This window comes from Pristiophorus japonicus, chromosome 9 (assembly GCF_044704955.1).
Source record: "Pristiophorus japonicus isolate sPriJap1 chromosome 9, sPriJap1.hap1, whole genome shotgun sequence".
Lineage (NCBI taxonomy): Eukaryota > Metazoa > Chordata > Chondrichthyes > Pristiophoridae > Pristiophorus > Pristiophorus japonicus.
This window is the reverse complement of record NC_091985.1, coordinates 6220785-6240705: the sequence shown is the minus strand read 5'-3', so window position 1 is coordinate 6240705 and position 19921 is coordinate 6220785. Positions and strand designations below refer to the sequence as shown.

At 42.0% G+C, this 19921-nt stretch overlaps 1 protein-coding gene across 8 annotated transcripts in view; it reads right to left on the bottom strand.

The window, feature by feature from the left end:
* LOC139272925 (uncharacterized) overlaps positions 1 to 19921 on the bottom strand; it is a 304924-nt gene that overhangs the window by 7955 nt on the left and 277048 nt on the right. For all 8 annotated transcript variants that reach the window (XM_070889041.1, XM_070889040.1, XM_070889042.1 and 5 more), the window contains 2 exons: positions 5610 to 5729; positions 5354 to 5427 (listed from right to left, as the gene is read on the bottom strand). In XM_070889041.1, the coding sequence (XP_070745142.1) occupies positions 5354 to 5427; positions 5610 to 5729 (194 nt within the window). The remainder of the gene's footprint in view (positions 1 to 5353; positions 5428 to 5609; positions 5730 to 19921) is intronic.

Below are 19921 nucleotides of genomic sequence, written 5' to 3'. Positions count from 1 at the left end.
GTGCAGGTGACCTGGCTGACACTTCCATTATTCCCAGACTAGACCAGATTTACTGCTGGTCCCATACCTCCGACTACATCCTATAACTACAGGGTGAATACCACAAACCAGGTTTGTCCTGATTTACTGCTGGTCCCATACCTACGACTACATCCTATAACTACAGGGTGAATACCACAAACTAGGTTTCTCCTGCCAAGGGTGAAATTTGTAACAGTTCTGGAAAACCAACTGCTTTGCAAAAAATTGCAGATCCAAAGATATTCAATCGAACAAGCTCCATGTAAACCCATCGAGCCTGATTACTCAGTTGTGATGGCATATACACACTCATAGTTGTTAACCATCAGTGCTTTGCAGTGGCAGACAATGTTTTGGGGTTTTGGGGTCCCAGTCAGCATGTTAGTGTATCAGAACAAAAATCGTCACAGTCAGGCCCCACAGTGCCCCCCAGTCCTGCTCTCTCCTCTCAGCACTCTCTCAGTGCTAATGGCCAGGATATCTGTCTCAGTGTGGGCAGGTACTCACATTCTGATGAAAGGCAGCAGTGCAGGCCATTAGTGCCGCATCTGTCCCGTGCATTCACTGGCAAACACAGGGAGAAGCGGGGGAGGTGGGAATAAATGGTCAGGGAAACAAAATGGATCGCGAGAGCAGGCAGGAAAATGGGTGTCAAGGAGAGATGAGAGAATGGATGGCAGTGGAAGAGGGAGAAAAGAATAGGAGGCTGTTAGAGGGAGGGGACAATGGAGAGCAGCAGGAAGTTGAGGGAAATGGATAGCAGTGTCGGGAGGGAGGGAATGAATGGTAGTGGGAAGGACAGTAGCAGGAACGAATGGCAGAATGCATGGCAGTGAAGCAGGAGTAAGTGCCTGGCATGGAAAAATGGGATGGCGTGATTGGCTGTGGCAGTGGGAAGACAGAAGATTGAAGCGAATCCCAAAGAGTAGGTCCCATGCGGCAGAAAGATTGATTACCAATCTTTGGGAAGGAGGTGCCCGACAGGCCAGAGCCAGGAGAATGGAGTCATAAGGTGGAGGATTGTAGAGTTGGGATTGGACGATAGGAATTCAGCAGATTTGCTGATCAAAGGTCTGACAAGCTACTGCCCACTAAGCTATCACTCGTTCAAACTTGGAGTCTGTGCCCACGCGTCTCATCAGCTGCCTGTGTGTGATAAGTGTCTCAGAGTCCAGCTGCATCAAAGTACATTTGCGCAGGACAAGGATATTCATCTTAACTGCCAATATTCAGATGGTCGACAGGGCCACAAGGGAAATGTGGGAAGGGAGGACCTTGAGACAATCACTATCACTAGGGGGGTAGTGCTGGACAGGCTAATGGGACTCAAGGTAGACAAGTTCCCTGGTCCTGATGAAATACATCCCAGGGTATTAAAAGAGATGGCGGAAGTTATAGCAGATGCATTCGTTATAATCTACCAAAATTCTCTGGACGCTGGGGAGGTACCAGCGGATTGGAATGCAGCTAATGTAACGCCTCTGTTTAAAAAAGGGGGCAGACAAAAGGCAGGTAACTATAGGCTGGTTAGTTTAACATCTGTAGTGGGGAAAATGCTTGAAGCTATCATTAAGGAAGAAATGGCGGGACATCTAGATAGGAACAGTGCAATCAAGCAGACACAACATGGATTCATGAAGGGGAAATCATGTTTAACTAATTTACTGGAATTCTTTGAGGATATAATGTGCATGGTGGATAGAGGTGTACCGATGGATGTGGTGTATTTAGATTTCCAAAAGGCATTCGATAAGGTGCCACACAAAAGGTTACTGCAGAAGATAAAGCTACGCGGAGTCAGAGGAAATGTATTAGCATGGATCGAGAATTGGCTGGCTAACAGTAAGCAGAGAGTCAGGATAAATGGGTCCTTTTCAGGTTGGAAATCGGTGGTTAGTGGTGTGCCACAGGGATCGGTGCTGGGACCACAACTGTTTACAATATACATAGATGACCTGGAAGAGGGGACAGAGTGTAGTGTAACAAAATTTGGAGATGACACAAAGATTAGTGGGAAAGCGGGCTGTGTAGAGGACACAGAGAGGCTGCAAAGGGATTTAGATAGGTTAAGCGAATGGGCTAAGGTTTGGCAGATGGAATACAATGTCGGAAAATGTGAGGTCATCCACCTTGGAAAAAAAAGCAGTAAAAGGGAATATTACTTGAATGGGGAGAAATTACAACATGCTGCGGTGCAGAGGGACCTGAGAGTTCCTTGTGCATGAATCCCAATGTTGGCCTTCATTGCGAGAGGGATGGAGTACAAAAGCAGGGAGGTCCTGCTGCAACTGTACAGGGTATTGGTGAGACCGCACCTGGAGTACTGTGTGCAGTTTTGGTCACCTTACTTAAGGAAGGATACACTAGCTTTGGAGGGGGTACAGAGACGATTTACTAGGCTGATTCCGGAGATGAGGGGGTTACCTTATGATGATAGATTGACAATCTCATTATGCGAGGCCCCTTGGGGAAGAGTGACCATAATATGGTGGAATTCTGCATTAGGATGGAGAATGAAACAGTAAATTCAGAGACCATGGTCCAGAACTTAAAGAAGGGTAACTTTGAAGGTATGAGGTGTGAATTGGCTAGGATAGATTGGCGAATGATACTTAGGGGGTTGACTGTGGATGGGCAATGGCAGACATTTAGAGACCGCATGAATGAATTACAACAATTGTACATTCCTGTCTGGCGTAAAAATAAAAAAGGGAAGGTGGCTCAACCGTGGCTATCTAGGGAAATCAGGGATAGTATTAAAGCCAAGGAAGTGGCATACAAATTGGCCAGAAATAGCAGCGAACCTGGGGACTGGGAGAAATTTAGAACTCAGCAGAGGAGGACAAAGGGTTTGATTAGGGCAGGGAAAATGGAATACGAGAAGAAGCTTGCAGGGAGCATTAATGCGGATTGCAAAAGTTTCCATAGGTATGTAAAGAGAAAAAGGTTAGTAAAGACAAACGTAGGTCCCCTGCAGTCAGAATCAGGGGAAGTCATAACGGGGAACAAAGAAATGGCAGACCAATTGAACAAGTACTTTGGTTCGGTATTCACTAAGGAGGATACAAACAACCTTCCGGATATAAAAGGGGTCAGAGGGTCTAGTAAGGAGAGGGAACTGAGGGAAATCTTTATTAGTCGGGAAATTGTGTTGGGGAAATTGATGGGATTGAAGGCCAATAAATCCCCAGGGCCTGATGGACTGCATCCCAGAGTACTTAAGGAGGTGGCCTTGGAAATAGCGGATGCATTGACAGTCATTTTCCAACATTCCATTGACTCTGGATCGGTTCCTATGGAGTGGAGGGTAGCCAATGTAACCCCACTTTTTAAAAAAGGGGGGAGAGAGAAAACAGGGAATTATAGACCGGTCAACCTGACCTCAGTAGTGGGTAAAATGATGGAATCAATTATTAAGGATGTCATAGCAGTGCATCTGGAAAATGGTGACATGATAGGTCCAAGTCAGCATGGATTTGTGAAAGGGAAATCATGCTTGACAAATCTTCTCGAATTTTTTGAGGATGTTTCCAGTAAAGTGGACAAAGGAGAACCAGTTGATGTGGTGTATTTGGACTTTCAGAAGGCTTTCGACAAGGTCCCACACAAGAGATTAATGTGCAAAGTTAAAGCACATGGGATTGGGGGTAGTGTGCTGACGTGGATTGAGAACTGGTTGTCAGACAGGAAGCAAAGAGTAGGAGTAAACAGGTACTTTTCAGAATGGCAGGCAGTGACTAGTGGGGTACCGCAAGGTTCTGTGCTGGGGCCCCAGCTGTTTACATTGTACATTAATGATTTAGACGAGGGGATTAAATGCAGTATCTCCAAATTTACGGATGACACTAAGTTGGGTGGCAGTGTGAGCTGCGAGGAGGATGCTATTAGGCTGCAGGGTGACTTGGATAGGTTGGGTGAGTGGGCAAGTGCATGGCAGATGAAGTATAATGTGGATAAATGTGAGGTTATCCACTTTGGTGGTAAAAACAGAGAGACAGACTATTATCTGAATGGTGACAGATTAGGAAAAGGGAAGGTGCAACGAGACCTGGGTATCATGGTACATCAGTCATTGAAGGTTAGCATGCAGGTACAGCCAGGCGGTTAAGAAAGCAAATGGCATGTTGGCCTTCATAGCGAGGGGATTTGAATACAGGGGCAGGGAGGTGTTGCTACAGTTGTACAGGGCCTTGGTGAGGCCACACCTGGAGTATTGTGTACAGTTTTGGTCTCCTAACTTGAGGAAGGACATTCTTGCTATTGAGGGAGTGCAGCGAAGATTCACCAGGCTGATTCCCGGGATGGCGGGACTGACCTATCAAGAAAGACTGGGTCAACTGGGCTTGTATTCACTGGAGTTCAGAAGAATGAGAGGGGACCTCATAGAAACGTTTAAAATTCTGACGGGTTTAGACAGGTTAGATGCAGGAAGAATGTTTCCAATGTTGGGGAAGTCCAGAACCAGGGGTCACAGTCTGAGGATAAGGGGTAAGCCATTTAGGACCGAGATGAGGAGAAACTTCTTCACCAGAGAGTGGTGAACCTGTGGAATTCTCTACCACAGAAAGTAGTTGAGGCCAATTCACTAAATATATTCAAAAGGGAGTTAGATGAAGTCCTTACTACTCGGGGGATCAAGGGTTATGGCGAGAAAGCAGGAAGAGGGTACTGAAGTGTCATGTTCAGCCATGAACTCATTGAATGGCGGTGCAGGCTAGAAGGGCTGAATGGCCTGCTCCTGCACCTATTTTCTATGTTTCTATGTTTCTATGTTTCTAGACTGGGTCTTTACTCGTTGGAGTTCAGAAGGATGAGGGGTGATCTTATAGAAACATTTAAAATCATGAAAGGGATAGACAAGATAGAGGCAGAGAGGTTGTTTCCACTGCTGGGGAGACTAGAACTAGGGGGCACAGCCTCAAAATACTGGGGAGCCGATTTAAAACCGAGTTGAGAAGGAATTACTTCTCCCAGAGGGTTGTGAATCTGTGGAATTCTCTGCCCAAGGAAGCAGTTGAGGCTAGCTCACTGAATGTATTCAAGTCACAGATAGATAGATTTTTAACCAATAAGGGAATTAAGGGTTACGGGGAGCGGGGCGGGGTAAGTGGAGCTGAGTCCACGGCCAGATCAGTCATGATCTTTTTGAATGGCGGAGCAGGCTCGAGGGGCTAGATGGCCTGCTCCTGTTCCTAATTGTTATGTTCTTATGTTCTTATGTAAATAATGCAGAAATAACTGAAAAAGACACAAACACACCATCAGATCTGTCCCATCACACAGATCCTTCTCGTTACAGAAAGCAACATCCTCGAAAATCAATGGAACTCACCTGTGTGTCTCCTGCAGAAAAAACATTTTCATAATCAGCAGTTGTGTTCTGATCAGCAGCAGTTCCCGATGGTGCTGTAAAATAAAGGATAAAATCTCACCAACATTAACTGCAATGATATTAATCATATCTTGCTGCCGACAGTAATATTTTATATATTACCAAAGCAGGTTCTTTAACAAATAGTTCTGGCTTTTTATATCTTATTAACTATACACAGCAATCGAGACAAACTGAATTATTTAGTCACACATACCGGATTGTTTTTTTCCAAAAAGTGTGTGTCTGATGAGTAAAATGCCTCCAGTAACAACAGTGACTCCCAGCACAGCACCCAGAATGATCCAGACCAGGATCGTCTTCACAACTTTTGTTTCTGTGAAAGGAAATCACATGTTTAAGGCAGAAGCCCCGGGGAAGACATCAGATTCTCGTCAGTCAGTGAAGTGTGAAATGGTACCACTGGGAAAATCAAATCCCGGTGGAATTCAGATAGAGCGGGGCACCCGACATGATGGAAAGTTGGAGGGATAATGTTAGTTTAAACATAGAGCAGCTTGATTTATCTGTAATGTGGGCTGTCAGTCAGTCCTAGTATCACACACTGACTACTTGCTGTGCTATCGAGCTGGCTTGGCAAAAGGAAGCAGAACTGTTGGTCAATGTAGAAAAGCTCCACTGATGGAGGGAAAGTGACTTGCAGAGTCCCAGTGGGTGCCCTTCTGTCTTCTTCTGAGGCGATCCCTTGTATCGAGGATGACTTGCTTCCACACCAAAAAGGGATGAGTTCACAGGTGTTTCAATGAAGGACGTGATATTCCAGATCCTGAACTACCTATTGAAGGATGGAAGATGCCTGTGCGTCGATTTTTTTAACATGTGGTGGCCATTGCACACCAGCCACCACACGGGCTTGACAGAGCTAGGTCTTGGTCCAGTGGTAAGGATTAACCAAGACAACTGGAGACCAGCTCTGTTGCACGGACCTCGTGCGCACACATACTCCATAGATCGCTGCCCCAAGGCCCTCGCCTCTTCTGGGCCCCGAACCCACGCCTCTCCTGGGCCCCGATCATGTCTCTCTATGATCTCTCGCCGCTCCTTCGCCCCGACCTCATTGCTACTCTGCTGCTTTCCACCTCTCCTGCTGTACCTGCCCATGCTCCAATCAGTGACCTGGATTTTGATGACATCCAATCCCGCTTCAAAGTTATCGCCCTCTTGAACCGGCTCGCGCTGCTCCCTGCAGAGGCATGCCGCCACGCTACTCCTTTTGTAGCCCCGACCTGCGGCTGATGTTCTCTCGCAGTTCACACTAACCTATATGACTGGAGGAGCGTGTTTTTCATGCAGTGGTATAACATTTGTTGATATTGACAAATGTGATTTGAATGTGTTGCGATGTACCATGTGACTGAATCGTGTGATTTGAATGTGTGGCGATGTACCATGTGACTGAATCATGTGATTTGAATGTGTGGCGATGTACCATGTGACTGAATCGTGTGATTTGAATGTGTGGCGATGTACCATGTGACTGAATCATGTGATTTGAATGTGTGGCGATGTACCATGTGACTGAATCATGTGATTTGAATGTGTGGCGATGTACCATGTGACTGAATCGTGTGATTTGAATGTGTGGCGATGTACCATGTGATGGAATCGTGTGATTTGAATGTGTGGTGCCCCATGTGACTGATATCGCCAATCTGTGTGGCTATGTGATCTGTATAAAGGAGATGAACAACGTTAAGAAAGATGGAGCAGATGATATTGAATCACATTGGCCCACATTTTTCAGTCGGAGGCTTCCCGTGGGCGGATGTCTCCAACCTGTCAGAAATCTATGAACTTACTTGCAGGTCGGGGTGGTTGGGTGACTGGTGGTCCTGGTCCCCTCTGTGTTGGTGTGGGTAGAGCCCCACGTATCCCAGGAGTGCAGGCACTTCACACACATCCCTGGGATCACATGGGTCGGCCCAGCCAGTTAAAGTAGGGGATCCCCATTCATACTTATGGTCAGTTCAATTTCTATAAATGGGAATACCGCCAAGGACACACTAACCCATGAAATAAATTAAAAAAACACATTACATATTTTAAATTAATTAAAATGCAATTTAAATATTTTATAGTTATTTTTTGGGGAAAAAAAAGTATATGTTAAACAGGGCTAAAAATAAACGTACCTTAATGGACAGGGTTTTTAAAATATAAATGACTGATAACATTTTATTTTTCTATTTTTTTAAACTCTTATGCTGCTTTTACCCGAGTAAGAGTTTCAAGGCATTTGCTGGGCAGAAGTTGGGCAAATAGCCCAACTCTCCGCCCACAGAGGCTCTTGTCTCTCGGATGCGTGTGATCTGTCGAGGATTCTTGACAGATCGCAAGAGCGGGTTTCGGTGCATGCGCAGTGTCTAAACACGGAACTTGCGCGATCCTACGGGCGCGTGCGCACCTTGTATGCGCCTGCAGTGGCCGCGAATTGAGCCCCATTCATCAGCAAGATGGAGAAGATGATGCCTTCAATGGAAAGGAAAATAGTGCAGGGAGCAAAACGGGTGGTTGAACCGTTTAGCACTCCAGGAGATGTTAAATTTCACCCGTTATCTGTAATATCTGGATACATTCTCAGAGACTCCCATCTGTGATCCGTGTCAGGAGCAGAACCTCGCAGTTTTTCTGATTACAAGCTGTGAAAAGCACTCAAATCTACAAAGTCTGGCAGAGTTGAACTTGGCAATCGATCACAGGGAGAAAATAGATTACAGGGGAATAGATTACAGGGAAATAGATTACAGGGGAATAGATTACAGGGAAATAGATTACAGGGGAATAGATTACAAGGGAATAGGGGGAATAGATTACAGGTGAATAGATTGCAGGGGAAATGATTACTGGGGAATATATTACAAGGGGAATATATTACAGTGGGAATAGATTACAGGGGAATAGATTACTGAGGAACAGATTACTGGATAATATATTACAGGGGAATAGATTACAAGGGAATAGGGGGAATAGATTACAGGTGAATAGATTGCAGGGGAAATGATTACTGGGGAATATATTACAAGGGGAATATATTACAGTGGGAATAGATTACAGGGGAATAGATTACTGAGGAACAGATTACTGGATAATATATTACAGGGGAATAGATTATGGGGGGATAGATTACAGGGAAATAGATTACTGGGGAAGAGGGGGAATAGATTACTGAGGAATAGATTACTGAGGAATAGATTACAGGGGAATAGATTACAGGGGGAATAGATTAAAGAGGGAATAGAGAGCAGGGGAATAGATTACTGGGGAATAGATTACAGTGGAATAGATGACTGGGGAATAGATTGCAGGGGAATAGATTGCAGGGGAATATATTACTGGGGAATAGATTACAAGGGGAATAGATTGCTCGGGAATAGATTCCGGGGAATAGATTACAGGGGGAATAGATTACAAGGGAATATATTACACCGGAATAGATTACAGGGGAATAGATTACAGTGGAATAGATTACATGGGAATAGATTACAAGGGAATAGATTACAGGGAATAGATTACATGGGAATAGATTAATGGGCCTTAGATTACAGGGGAATAGGGGGAATAGATTACAGGGGAATAGATTACAGTGGAATAGAATACTAGGGAATAGGGGGAATAGATTACTGAGGAACAGATTACTGGGGAATATATTGCAGTGGAATAGATTATGGGGGTATAGATTACAGGTGAATAGATTACTGGGGAATAGGGGGAATACATTACTGAGGAATAGATTTCAGGGGAATAGATTATAGGGGGAATAGATTACAGGGGGAATAGATTACAGCGAAGTAGATTGCATGGTAATAAATTACAGGGGGGATAGATTAAAGGGGGAATAGATTACAGGGGAATAGATTACAGGGGAATAGATTACAGGTGAATAGATTGTAGGGGAATATATTACTGGGGAATAGATTACAAGGGGAATAGATTGCTCGGGAATAGGTTACTGAGGAATAGATTACAGGGGAATATATTACACGGGAATAGATTACAGGGGAATAGATTACAGTGGAATAGATTACAGTGGAATAGATTACATGGGAATAGATTACAGTGGAATAGATTACAGTGGAATAGATTACATGGAAATAGATTACAGGGGAATAGATTACAGGGAATAGATTACTGGGGAATAGATTACAGGGGAATAGATTGCTGGGGAATAGATTACAGGGGAATAGATTGCAGGGGACATAGATTACATGGGAATAGATTAATGGGCATTAGATTACAGGGGAATAGGGGGAATAGATTACAGGGGAATAGATTAAAGGGGGAATAGAATACAGGGGAATAGATTACAATGGAATAGATTACTGGGGAATAGATTACAAGTGGAATAGATTGCTCGGGAATAGATTACTGGGGAATAGATTACAGGGGAATAGATTACATGGGAATAGATTACAGGGGAATAGATTACAGTGGAATAGATTACAGTGGAATAGATTACATGGGAATAGATTACAGGGGAATAGATTGCTGGGGAATAGATTACAGGGGAATAGATTGCAGGGGGCATAGATTACATGGGAATAGATTAATGGGCATTAGATTACAGGGGAATAGGGGGAATAGATTACAGGGGAATAGATTACAGTGGAATAGAATACTAGGGGATAGGGGGAATAGATTACTGAGGAACAGATTACAGGGGAATATATTTCAGGGGAATAGATGATGGAGGGATAGATTACAGGGAAATAGATTACTGGGGAATAGGGGGAATAGATTACTGAGGAATAGATTACAGGGGAATGGATTACAGGGGAATATATTACTGGGGGAATATATTACAGGGGAATAGGGGGAATAGATTACTGAGGAATAGATTACAGGGGAATATATTACAGGGGGAATATATTACAGGGGAATAGGGGGAATAGATTACTGAGGAATAGATTACAGGGGAATGGATTACAGGGGAATATATTACAGGGGAATATATTACAGGGGGAATATATTACAGGGGGAATATATTACAGGGGAATAGGGGGAATAGATTACAGGGGAATAGATTACAGGGGAATAGATTGCAGGGGAATAGAGGGAATAGATTACAGGGGAATAGATTACAGGGGAATAGGGGGAATTGATTCCTGGTAATAGATTACAGGGGAATAGCTTACAGGGGAATAGATTATAGGGGAATAGATTGCTGGGCAATAGTGGGAATAGATTACTGAGGAGTAGATTACTGGGGAATAGATTACAGGGGGAATTGATTACAGGGGAATAGATTACAGTGGAATAGATTACAGGGGGAATAGATTACAGGGAAATAGATTACTGGCAAATATATTACAGGGGAATAGATTACAAGAGAACAGATTACTGGGGAATAGATTACAGGCGGAATAGATTAAAGGGGAATAGATTACAGGGGAATAGATTACTGGCGAATAGATTACATGGTAATACATTACAGGGAAATAGATTACTGGGGAATAGATTACAGGGGAATAGATTACAGGGGAATAGCTTATTGGGGAATAAATTACAGAGGGTAGATTACAGGGGAATGGATTACAGGGGAATAGATTACTGGGGAAAAGATTACAGGGGAATAGATTACAGGGGGAATAGATTACAGGGGGGTAAATTGCAGGGGAATAGATTACAGGGGAATAGATTACAGGTGGTTAGATTACAGGGGGATAGATGACAGAGGGTTAGATTACAGGGGAAATGATTACAAGGGGAATGGATTGGTCGGGAATAGATTAAAGGGCAATAAATTACTGTTGAAGAGATTACAGGGGCGTAGATTACAGGGGAATAGATTACAGGGGAATAGATTATAGGGGAATAGATTACAGGGGGAATAGATTATATGGGAATAGATTACAGGGGAATAGATTACTGGGGAATAGATTACATGGTAATACATTACAGGGGAAAAGCTTACTGGGGAATAAATTACAGGGGGTAGATTACAGGGGAATAGATTACTGGGGAATAGATTACAGGGGAATATATTACAAGGGAATAGATTACAGGGGGAATAGATTACTGGGGAATAGATTACAGGGGAATAGATTACAGGGGAATAGCTTACTGGGGAATAAATTACAGGGGGTAGATTACAGGGGAATAGATTTCAGGGGAATAGATTACTGGGTAATAGATTACAGGGGAATAGATTACAGGGTAATAGATTACAGGGGGAATAGATTATAGGGGAATATATTACAGGGGAATAGATTACAGGGGAATAGATTACAGTGGAATAGAATACAGGGGGGTAAATTGCAGGGGAATAGATGACAGGGGAATAGATTACAGGGGAATAGATTACTGGGGAATAAATTACAGGGGAATAGATTACAGGTGATAGATTACATGGGAATAGATGATAGGGGGGTAGATTACAGGGGAAACGATTATAAGGGGAATGGATTGCTCGCGAATATATTAAAGTGCAATAAATTACTGTGGAAGAGATTACAGGGTTGTAGATTACAGGGGAATAGATTACAGGGGAATAGATTACAGGGCAATAAATTACTGTGGAAGAGATTACAGGGGCGTAGATTACAGGGGAATAGATTACAGGGGAATAGATTACAGGGGAATAGATTACAGGGCAATAAATTACTGTGGAAGAGATTACAGGGGCGTAGATTACAGGGGAATAGATTACAGGGGAATAGATTACAGGGGGAATAGATTACAGGGGAAAAGATTACAGTGGAATAGATTACAGGGGCAATAGAACAGGGGAATAGATAACAGGGGGATAGATTACAGGGGGAATAGTTTACAGGGGAATATATTACACCGGAATAGATTACAGGGGAATAGATTACAGTGGAATAGATTACAGGGAATAGATTACTGGGCAATAGATTAATGGGCCTTAGATTACAGGGGAATAGGGGGAATAGATTACAGGGGAATAGATTACAGTGGAATAGAATACTAGGGAATAGGGAGAATAGATTACTGAGGAACAGATTACTGGGGAATATATTGCAGGGGGAATAGATTACAGGTGGAATAGATTACAGCGAAGTAGATTACATGGTAATAGATTACAGGGGGAATAGATTAAAGGGGGAATAGATTACAGGGGAATAGATTACAATGGAATAGATTACTGGGGAATAGATTACAGGTGAATAGATTGCAGGGGAATATATTACTGGGGAATAGGTTACAAGCGGAATAGATTGCTCGGAAATAGATTACTGGGGAATAGACTACAGGGGAATATATTACACAGGAATAGATTACAGGGGAATAGATTACAGTGGAATAGATTACATGGGAATAGATTACAGGGGAATAGATTACAGTGGAATAGGGGGGATAGATTACTGGGGAATAGATTACTGGGGAATAGATTACAGGAGAATAGTATCCTGGGGAATAGATTACAGGGGGAATATTTCACAGTAGAATGGATTACAGGGGAATAGATTACTGGGGAATAGATTACTGGGGAATCGACTGCAGGGGCATATATTATTGGGGAATAGATTACAGGGGAATAGATTACTGGGGAATAGATTACAGGGGAATAGATTGCATGGAAATAGATTACAGGGGAACATATTACTGTGGAATATATTACAGGGAATAGATTACTGGGGAATAGATTACTGGGGAATAGATTACAGGGGAATCGATTGCAGGGGAATCGATTACAGGGGGTAGATTACAGGAAATAGATTACAGGGTAATAGATTACTGGGGAATACATTACAGGGGAATAGATTACAGGGGAATAGTTGAAATAGATTACAGGGGAATAGATTACAGGGGAATGGGGTAATAGATTACAGGGGAATACATTACAGGGGAATAGATTACAGGGGAATACGGCAAATAGATTACTGAGGAATAGATTACTGGAGAATATATTACAGGGGAATAGATTACTGGGGAATAGATTACTGGGGAGTAGAGCACTGGGGATCGGGTGAATAGATTACTGAGGAATAGATTAATGGAGAATAGATTACAAGGGAATAGATTACTGGGGAGTAGGGGGAATAGATTACTGAGGAATAGATTACTGGGGAATAGATTGCAGTGGAAATAGATTACTGAGGAATAGATAATAGTGGAATAGATTACAGGGGGGATAGATTACAGGGGAATAGATTACAGCGGAATAGATTACTGGGGAATAGGTTACAGGGCAATAGATTATTGGGCAATAGATTACAGTGGAATAGATTACAGGGGAATAGATTACTGCAGAATGGATTACAGGGGAATAGATTACATGGGAATAGATTACAGGGGGGCTAGATTACAGGGGAATAGAATACAGTGGAATAGATTACTGCGGAATAGATTACAAGGGGGATAGATTACAAGGGGAATAGATTACAAGGGTACAGGTGGAATAGATTACTGGGGAATAGATTACAAGGGAATAGATTACAAGGGGAATAGATTACAGGAGAATAGGTGGAATAGATTACCGGGAGAATAGATTACAAGGGAATAGATTTCAGTGGTATAGATTTCAGGGGAATTGATTACTGGGGAATATATTACAGGGGAATAGATTAGAGGGGGAATAGATTACAGGGGAATAGATTACAGGGAAATAGATTACAGGGGAAAAGATTACAGGGGAAAATATTACAGGGGAAAAGATTACAGGGGGAATAGATCACAGGGGAATGGATTGCATGGGAATAGATTATTGGCGAATAGATTACAGGGGAATAGATTACAGGTGGAATAGATTACTGGGGAATAGATTAGTGGGGAGTAATGGGAATAGATTAATGAGGAATAGATTACTGGGGAATAGATTACAGTGGGAATAGATGACTGAGGAATAGATAACAGTGGAATAGATTACAGGGGAATAGATTACAGGGGAACAGATTACAGCGGAATAGATTACTGGGGAATAGATTACAGGGGAATAGATTACATGGGAATAGATTACAGGGGAATGGATTACAGGGGAATAGATTACTGGGGAATACATTACAGGGGAATAGATTACAGGGGAATAGAGTACAGGGGTTAGATTACAGGTGAATAGATTACAGGGAGGTAGATTACAGAGGAATAGATTACAGGGGAATATATTACAGTGGGTAGATTACATGGGAATAGATTACAGGGGGGTAGATTACAGGGGAATAGATTACAAGGGGAATAGATTGCTCGGGAATAGATTACAGGGCAATAAATTACTGTGGAAGAGATTACAGGGGCGTAGATTACAGGGGAATAGATTACTGGGGAATAGATTACAGGGGGATAGATTACTGGGAGTTAGATTACAGGGGAATAGAGTACAGGGGGAATAGATTATAGCGGGGTAGATTACTGGAGAATAGAATACAGGGGAATAGATTACAGGGGTGTAGATTACAGGGGAATCGATTACAGGGGAATAGATTACATGGGAAAAGGGGGAATAGATTACAGGGGAATAGATTACAAATGGAATATATTACATGGGAATAGCTTACAGGGGAATGGATTACTTGTTAATAGATTACAGGGGGAATAGATTACAGGGGAATAGGGGGAATGGATTACAGGGGAATAGATTACAGGGGAATGGATTACTGAGGAATAGATTACAGGAGGATAGATTACTGTGGAATAGATTACAGTGGAATAGATTACTGGGGGAATAGATTACAGGGGAATAGTATCCTGGGGAATGGATTACAGGGGAATAGATTACAGGGGGAATAGATTACAGTGGAATGGATTACAGGGGAATAGATTAAATTGGAATAGATTACAGGGGAATGGGGGGAATATATTGCTGAGGAATAGATTACAGGGGAATAGATTGCAGGTGAATAGATTGCAGGTAAATAGATTGCTGGGGAATATATTGCAGGGGAATAGATTGCAGGGGGAATAGATTACTTGGGAATAGATTACAGGGCAATAGGGGGAATAGATTACAGGGGAGTAGATTACAGGGGAATAGATTACTGGGGGATAGGGGAATAGATTACTGAGGAATAGATTACTGGGGAATATATTACTGAGGAATAGATTACAGGGGGAATAAATTACAGTGAAATAGATTACATGTGAATAGATTACAGGGGGAATATATTAAAGAGGGAATAGATTACAGGGGAATATATTACAGGGGGAATAGATTACAGGGGAATAGATTACTGGGGAATAGATTACAGTGGAATAGATTACAGGGGAATAGATTGCAGGGGAATATATTACTGGGGAATAGATTACAAGAGAATAGATTACAGGGATAATAGATTACAGGGGAATAGATTACTGGGGAATAGATTACAGGGAATAGATTACTGGGGAATAGTGGGGATAGATTACAGGGGGATAGATTGCTGGGGAATAGATTACAGAGGAATAGATTACAGTGGAATGGATTACTGGGGGAATAGATTACAGGGGAATAGTATCCTGGGGAATAGATTACAGGGGAATAGATTACAGGGGGAATAGATTAAAGTGGACTGGATTGCAGGGGAATAGATTACAGGGAAATAGATTACAGTGGAATAGATTACAGGGGGAATGGATTTCAGGGGAATGGGGGGAATGGATTACAGGGGAATAGATTACAGGGGATTAGATTACAGTGGAATGGATTGCTGGGAAATAGATTACAGGGGAATAGATTGCTGGGGAATAGATTACAGGGGAATAGATTGAAGGGGGAATGGATTACTGGGGAATAGATTACAGGAGAATAGGGGGAATAGATTACAGGGGAGTAGATTACAGGGGAATAGATTACTAGGGGATAGGGGGAATAGATTACTGAGGAATAGATTACTGGGGAATATATTACTGAGGAAGAGATTACAGTGGAATAGATTACAGGGAAATAGATTACATGTGAATAGATTACAGGGGGAATAGATTAAAGAGGGAATAGATTACAGGGGAATAGATGACAGGGGGAATAGATAACAGCGGAATAGATTACTGGGGAATATATTACAGGGGACTAGATTACATGGGGAATGGATTAGAAGGGGAATAGATTACAAGGGGAATAGATTGCTCGGGGATAGATTACAGGGGAATAGATTACAGCAAGAATAGATTACAGGGGAATAGATTACTGTGGAATAGATTACAGGGGATTAGATTACTGGGGGATAGTGGAAATAGATTACTGAGGAATAGATTACTGGGGAATAGATTGCAGGGGAATAGATTACAGGGGAATAGATTACATGGGGAATAGATTACAGGGGAATCGATTACAGGGGGAATAGATTACCGGGGAATAGGAGGAATGATTTACAGGGGAATAGATTGCAGAGGAATATCTTATAGGGAATAGGAGGAATAGATTACAGGGGAATAGACTACAGGGGAATAGATTACTGTGGAATAGATTACACGGGAATTGACTACAGTGGAATAGATCACTGGGGAATAGATTACAGGGGAATAGATTACAGGGGGATAGATTACAGGGGAAATAGATTACAGGGGAATAGTGGGGATAGATTACAAGGGAATCGATTACAGGGGAAAAGATTACAGGGGATAGATTACAGGGAATAGATTAAAGGGTAATCGATTAATGGGGAATAGATTAAAGGGTAATCGATTACTGGGGAATAGATAACAGTGGAATCGATTACAGGGGAATAGATTACTGGGGGATAGTGGAAATAGATTACTGAGGAATAGATTACTGGGGAATAGATTGCAGGAGAATAGATTACAGGGGAATAGATGACAGGGGAATAGATTACAGGGGAATCGATTACAGGGGAAAAGATTACAGGGGATAGATTACAGGGAATAGATTAAAGGGTAATCGATTAATGGGGAATAGATAACAGTGGAATCGATTACAGGGGAATAGATTACTGGGGGATAGTGGAAATAGATTACTGAGGAATAGATTACTGGGGAATAGATTGCAGGGGAATAGATTACAGGAGAATAGATTACATGGGGAATAGATTACAGGGGAATCGATTACAGGGGGAATAGATTACCGGGGAATAGGAGGAATGATTTACAGGGGAATAGATTGCAGAGGAATATCTTACAGGGAATATGAGGAATAGATTACAGGGGAATAGACTACAGGGGAATAGATTACTGTGGAATAGATTACACGGGAATTGACTACAGTGGAATAGATCACTGGGGAATAGATTACAGGGGAATAGATTACAGGGGAATAGATTACAGGGGGAATAGATTACAGGGGAATAGGGGGAATAGATTACAGGGTAATACAATACAGGGGAATAGATTACAGGGGGAATAGATTACAGGGGAATAGTGGGGATAGATTACAAGGGAATCGATTACAGGGGGTATAGATTACAGGTGAATAGCTTACAGGGGAATACATGACAGGGGAATAGATTACAGGGGAATCGATTACAGGGGAAAAGATTACAGGGGAAAAGATTACAGGGGAAAAGATTACAGGGAATAGATTAAAGGGTAATCGATTACTGGGGAATAGATAACAGTGGAATAGATTACAGGGGTATAGGGGGGATAGATTACAGGGGAATAGATTACAGTGATATTGGGGTAAAAGATTATTGAGGAATAGATTACTGGGGAATAGATTACAGTGGGAATAGATTACTCAGGAATAGATAACAGTGGAATAGATTACAGGGGGGATAGATTACAGGGGAATAGATTACAGCAGAATAGATTACTGGGGAATAGATCACAGGGCAATAGATTACTGGGGAATAGATTACAGGGGAATACATTACACAGGAATAGATTACAGTGGAATAGATTACATGGGAGTAGATTACAGTGGAATAGATTACATGGGGTAGATTACAGGGAATAGATTACAGGGTAATCGATTACTGGGAAATAGATAACAGTGGAATAGATTACAGGGGAATAGGGGGGATAGATTACAGGGGAATAGATTATAGGGGAATAGGTTGCAGGTGGAATAGGGGGAATAGATTACTGGGGAATGATTACAGGGGAAAATATTACACAGGAATAGATTACAGTGGAATAGATTACATGGGAATAGATTACATGGGAATAGATTACAGGGAATAGATTACCGGGGAATAGATTACAGGGGAATATATTACACGGGAGTAGATTGCATGGGAGTAGATTACAGTGGAATAGTTTACATGGGAATAGATTACAGGGAAATAGATTACAGGGGAAAATATTACACAGGAATAGATTACAGTGGAATAGATTACATGGGAATAGATTACATGGGAATAGATTACAGGGAATAGATTACCGGGGAATAGATTACAGGGGGATATATTACACGGGAGTAGATTACATGGGAGTAGATTACAGTGGAATAGGTTACATGGGAATAGATTACAGGGGAATAGATTAAAGGGGAATAGATTACTGGGGAATAGGGAGAATAGATTGCAGGGGAATCGATTACAGGGGAATAAGGGAAATATATTGGAGGGGAATAGATTACAGGATAATAAGGGGAATAGATTACAGGGGAATAGATTACATGGGAATAGCTTACAGGGGAATAGATTACTTGTTAATAGATTACAGGGGGAATAGCTTACAGAAGAATAGGGGGAATAGATTACAGGGGAATAGATTACAGGGGAATGGATTACAGGGGAATAGGGGAAATAGATTACTAGGGAATAGATTACATGGGAATAGATTACAGGGTAATAGATTACAGGGGAATAGATTATAGGGGAATAGGTTGCAGGTGGAATAGGGGGAATAGATTACTGGGGAATGATTACAGTGGAATAGATTACTGGGGGAATAGATTACAGGGGAATAGTATCCTGGTGAATAGATTACAGGGGGATAGATTACAGGGGGAATAGATTACAGTGGAATGGATTACAGGGGAATAGATTACAGGCAAATAGATTACAGTGGAATAGATTACAAGGGGAATAGATTACAGGGGAATAGATTACAGGGGAATAGATTGCTGGGGAATAGATTACAGGGGAATAGATTGCAGGGGAATAGATTAATGGGGACTAGATTACAGGGGAATAGATTGTTGGGGAATAGATTACAGTAGAATAGATTGCATGTGGAATAGATTACTGGAGAATAGATTATTAGGGGATAGGGGGAATATATTACCAAGGAATAGATTACTGGGTATATATTACTGAGGAATAGATTACAGAGGAATAGATTACAGGGGGAATAAATTTCAGCGAAATAGATTATATGTGAATAGATTACAGAGGAATAGATTATTGGGGAATAGATTAAAGAGGGAATAGATTACAGGGGAATAAATTACAGGGGGAATAGATTACAGGGGTATAGATTACTGGTGAATAGATTACATTGGAATAAATTACTGGGGAATAGATTGCAGGGGAATATATTACTGGGGAATAGCGGGGATAGATTACAGGGGAATAGATTACAGGGGAATAGATTACTGGGGATAGGGGGAATAGATTACTGAGGAATAGATTACTGGGGAATAGATTACAGGGGAATAGATTACATGGGGAATAGATTACAGTGGAATCGATTACAGTGGGAATAGATTACTGGGGAATAGGAGGAATAGATTACTGA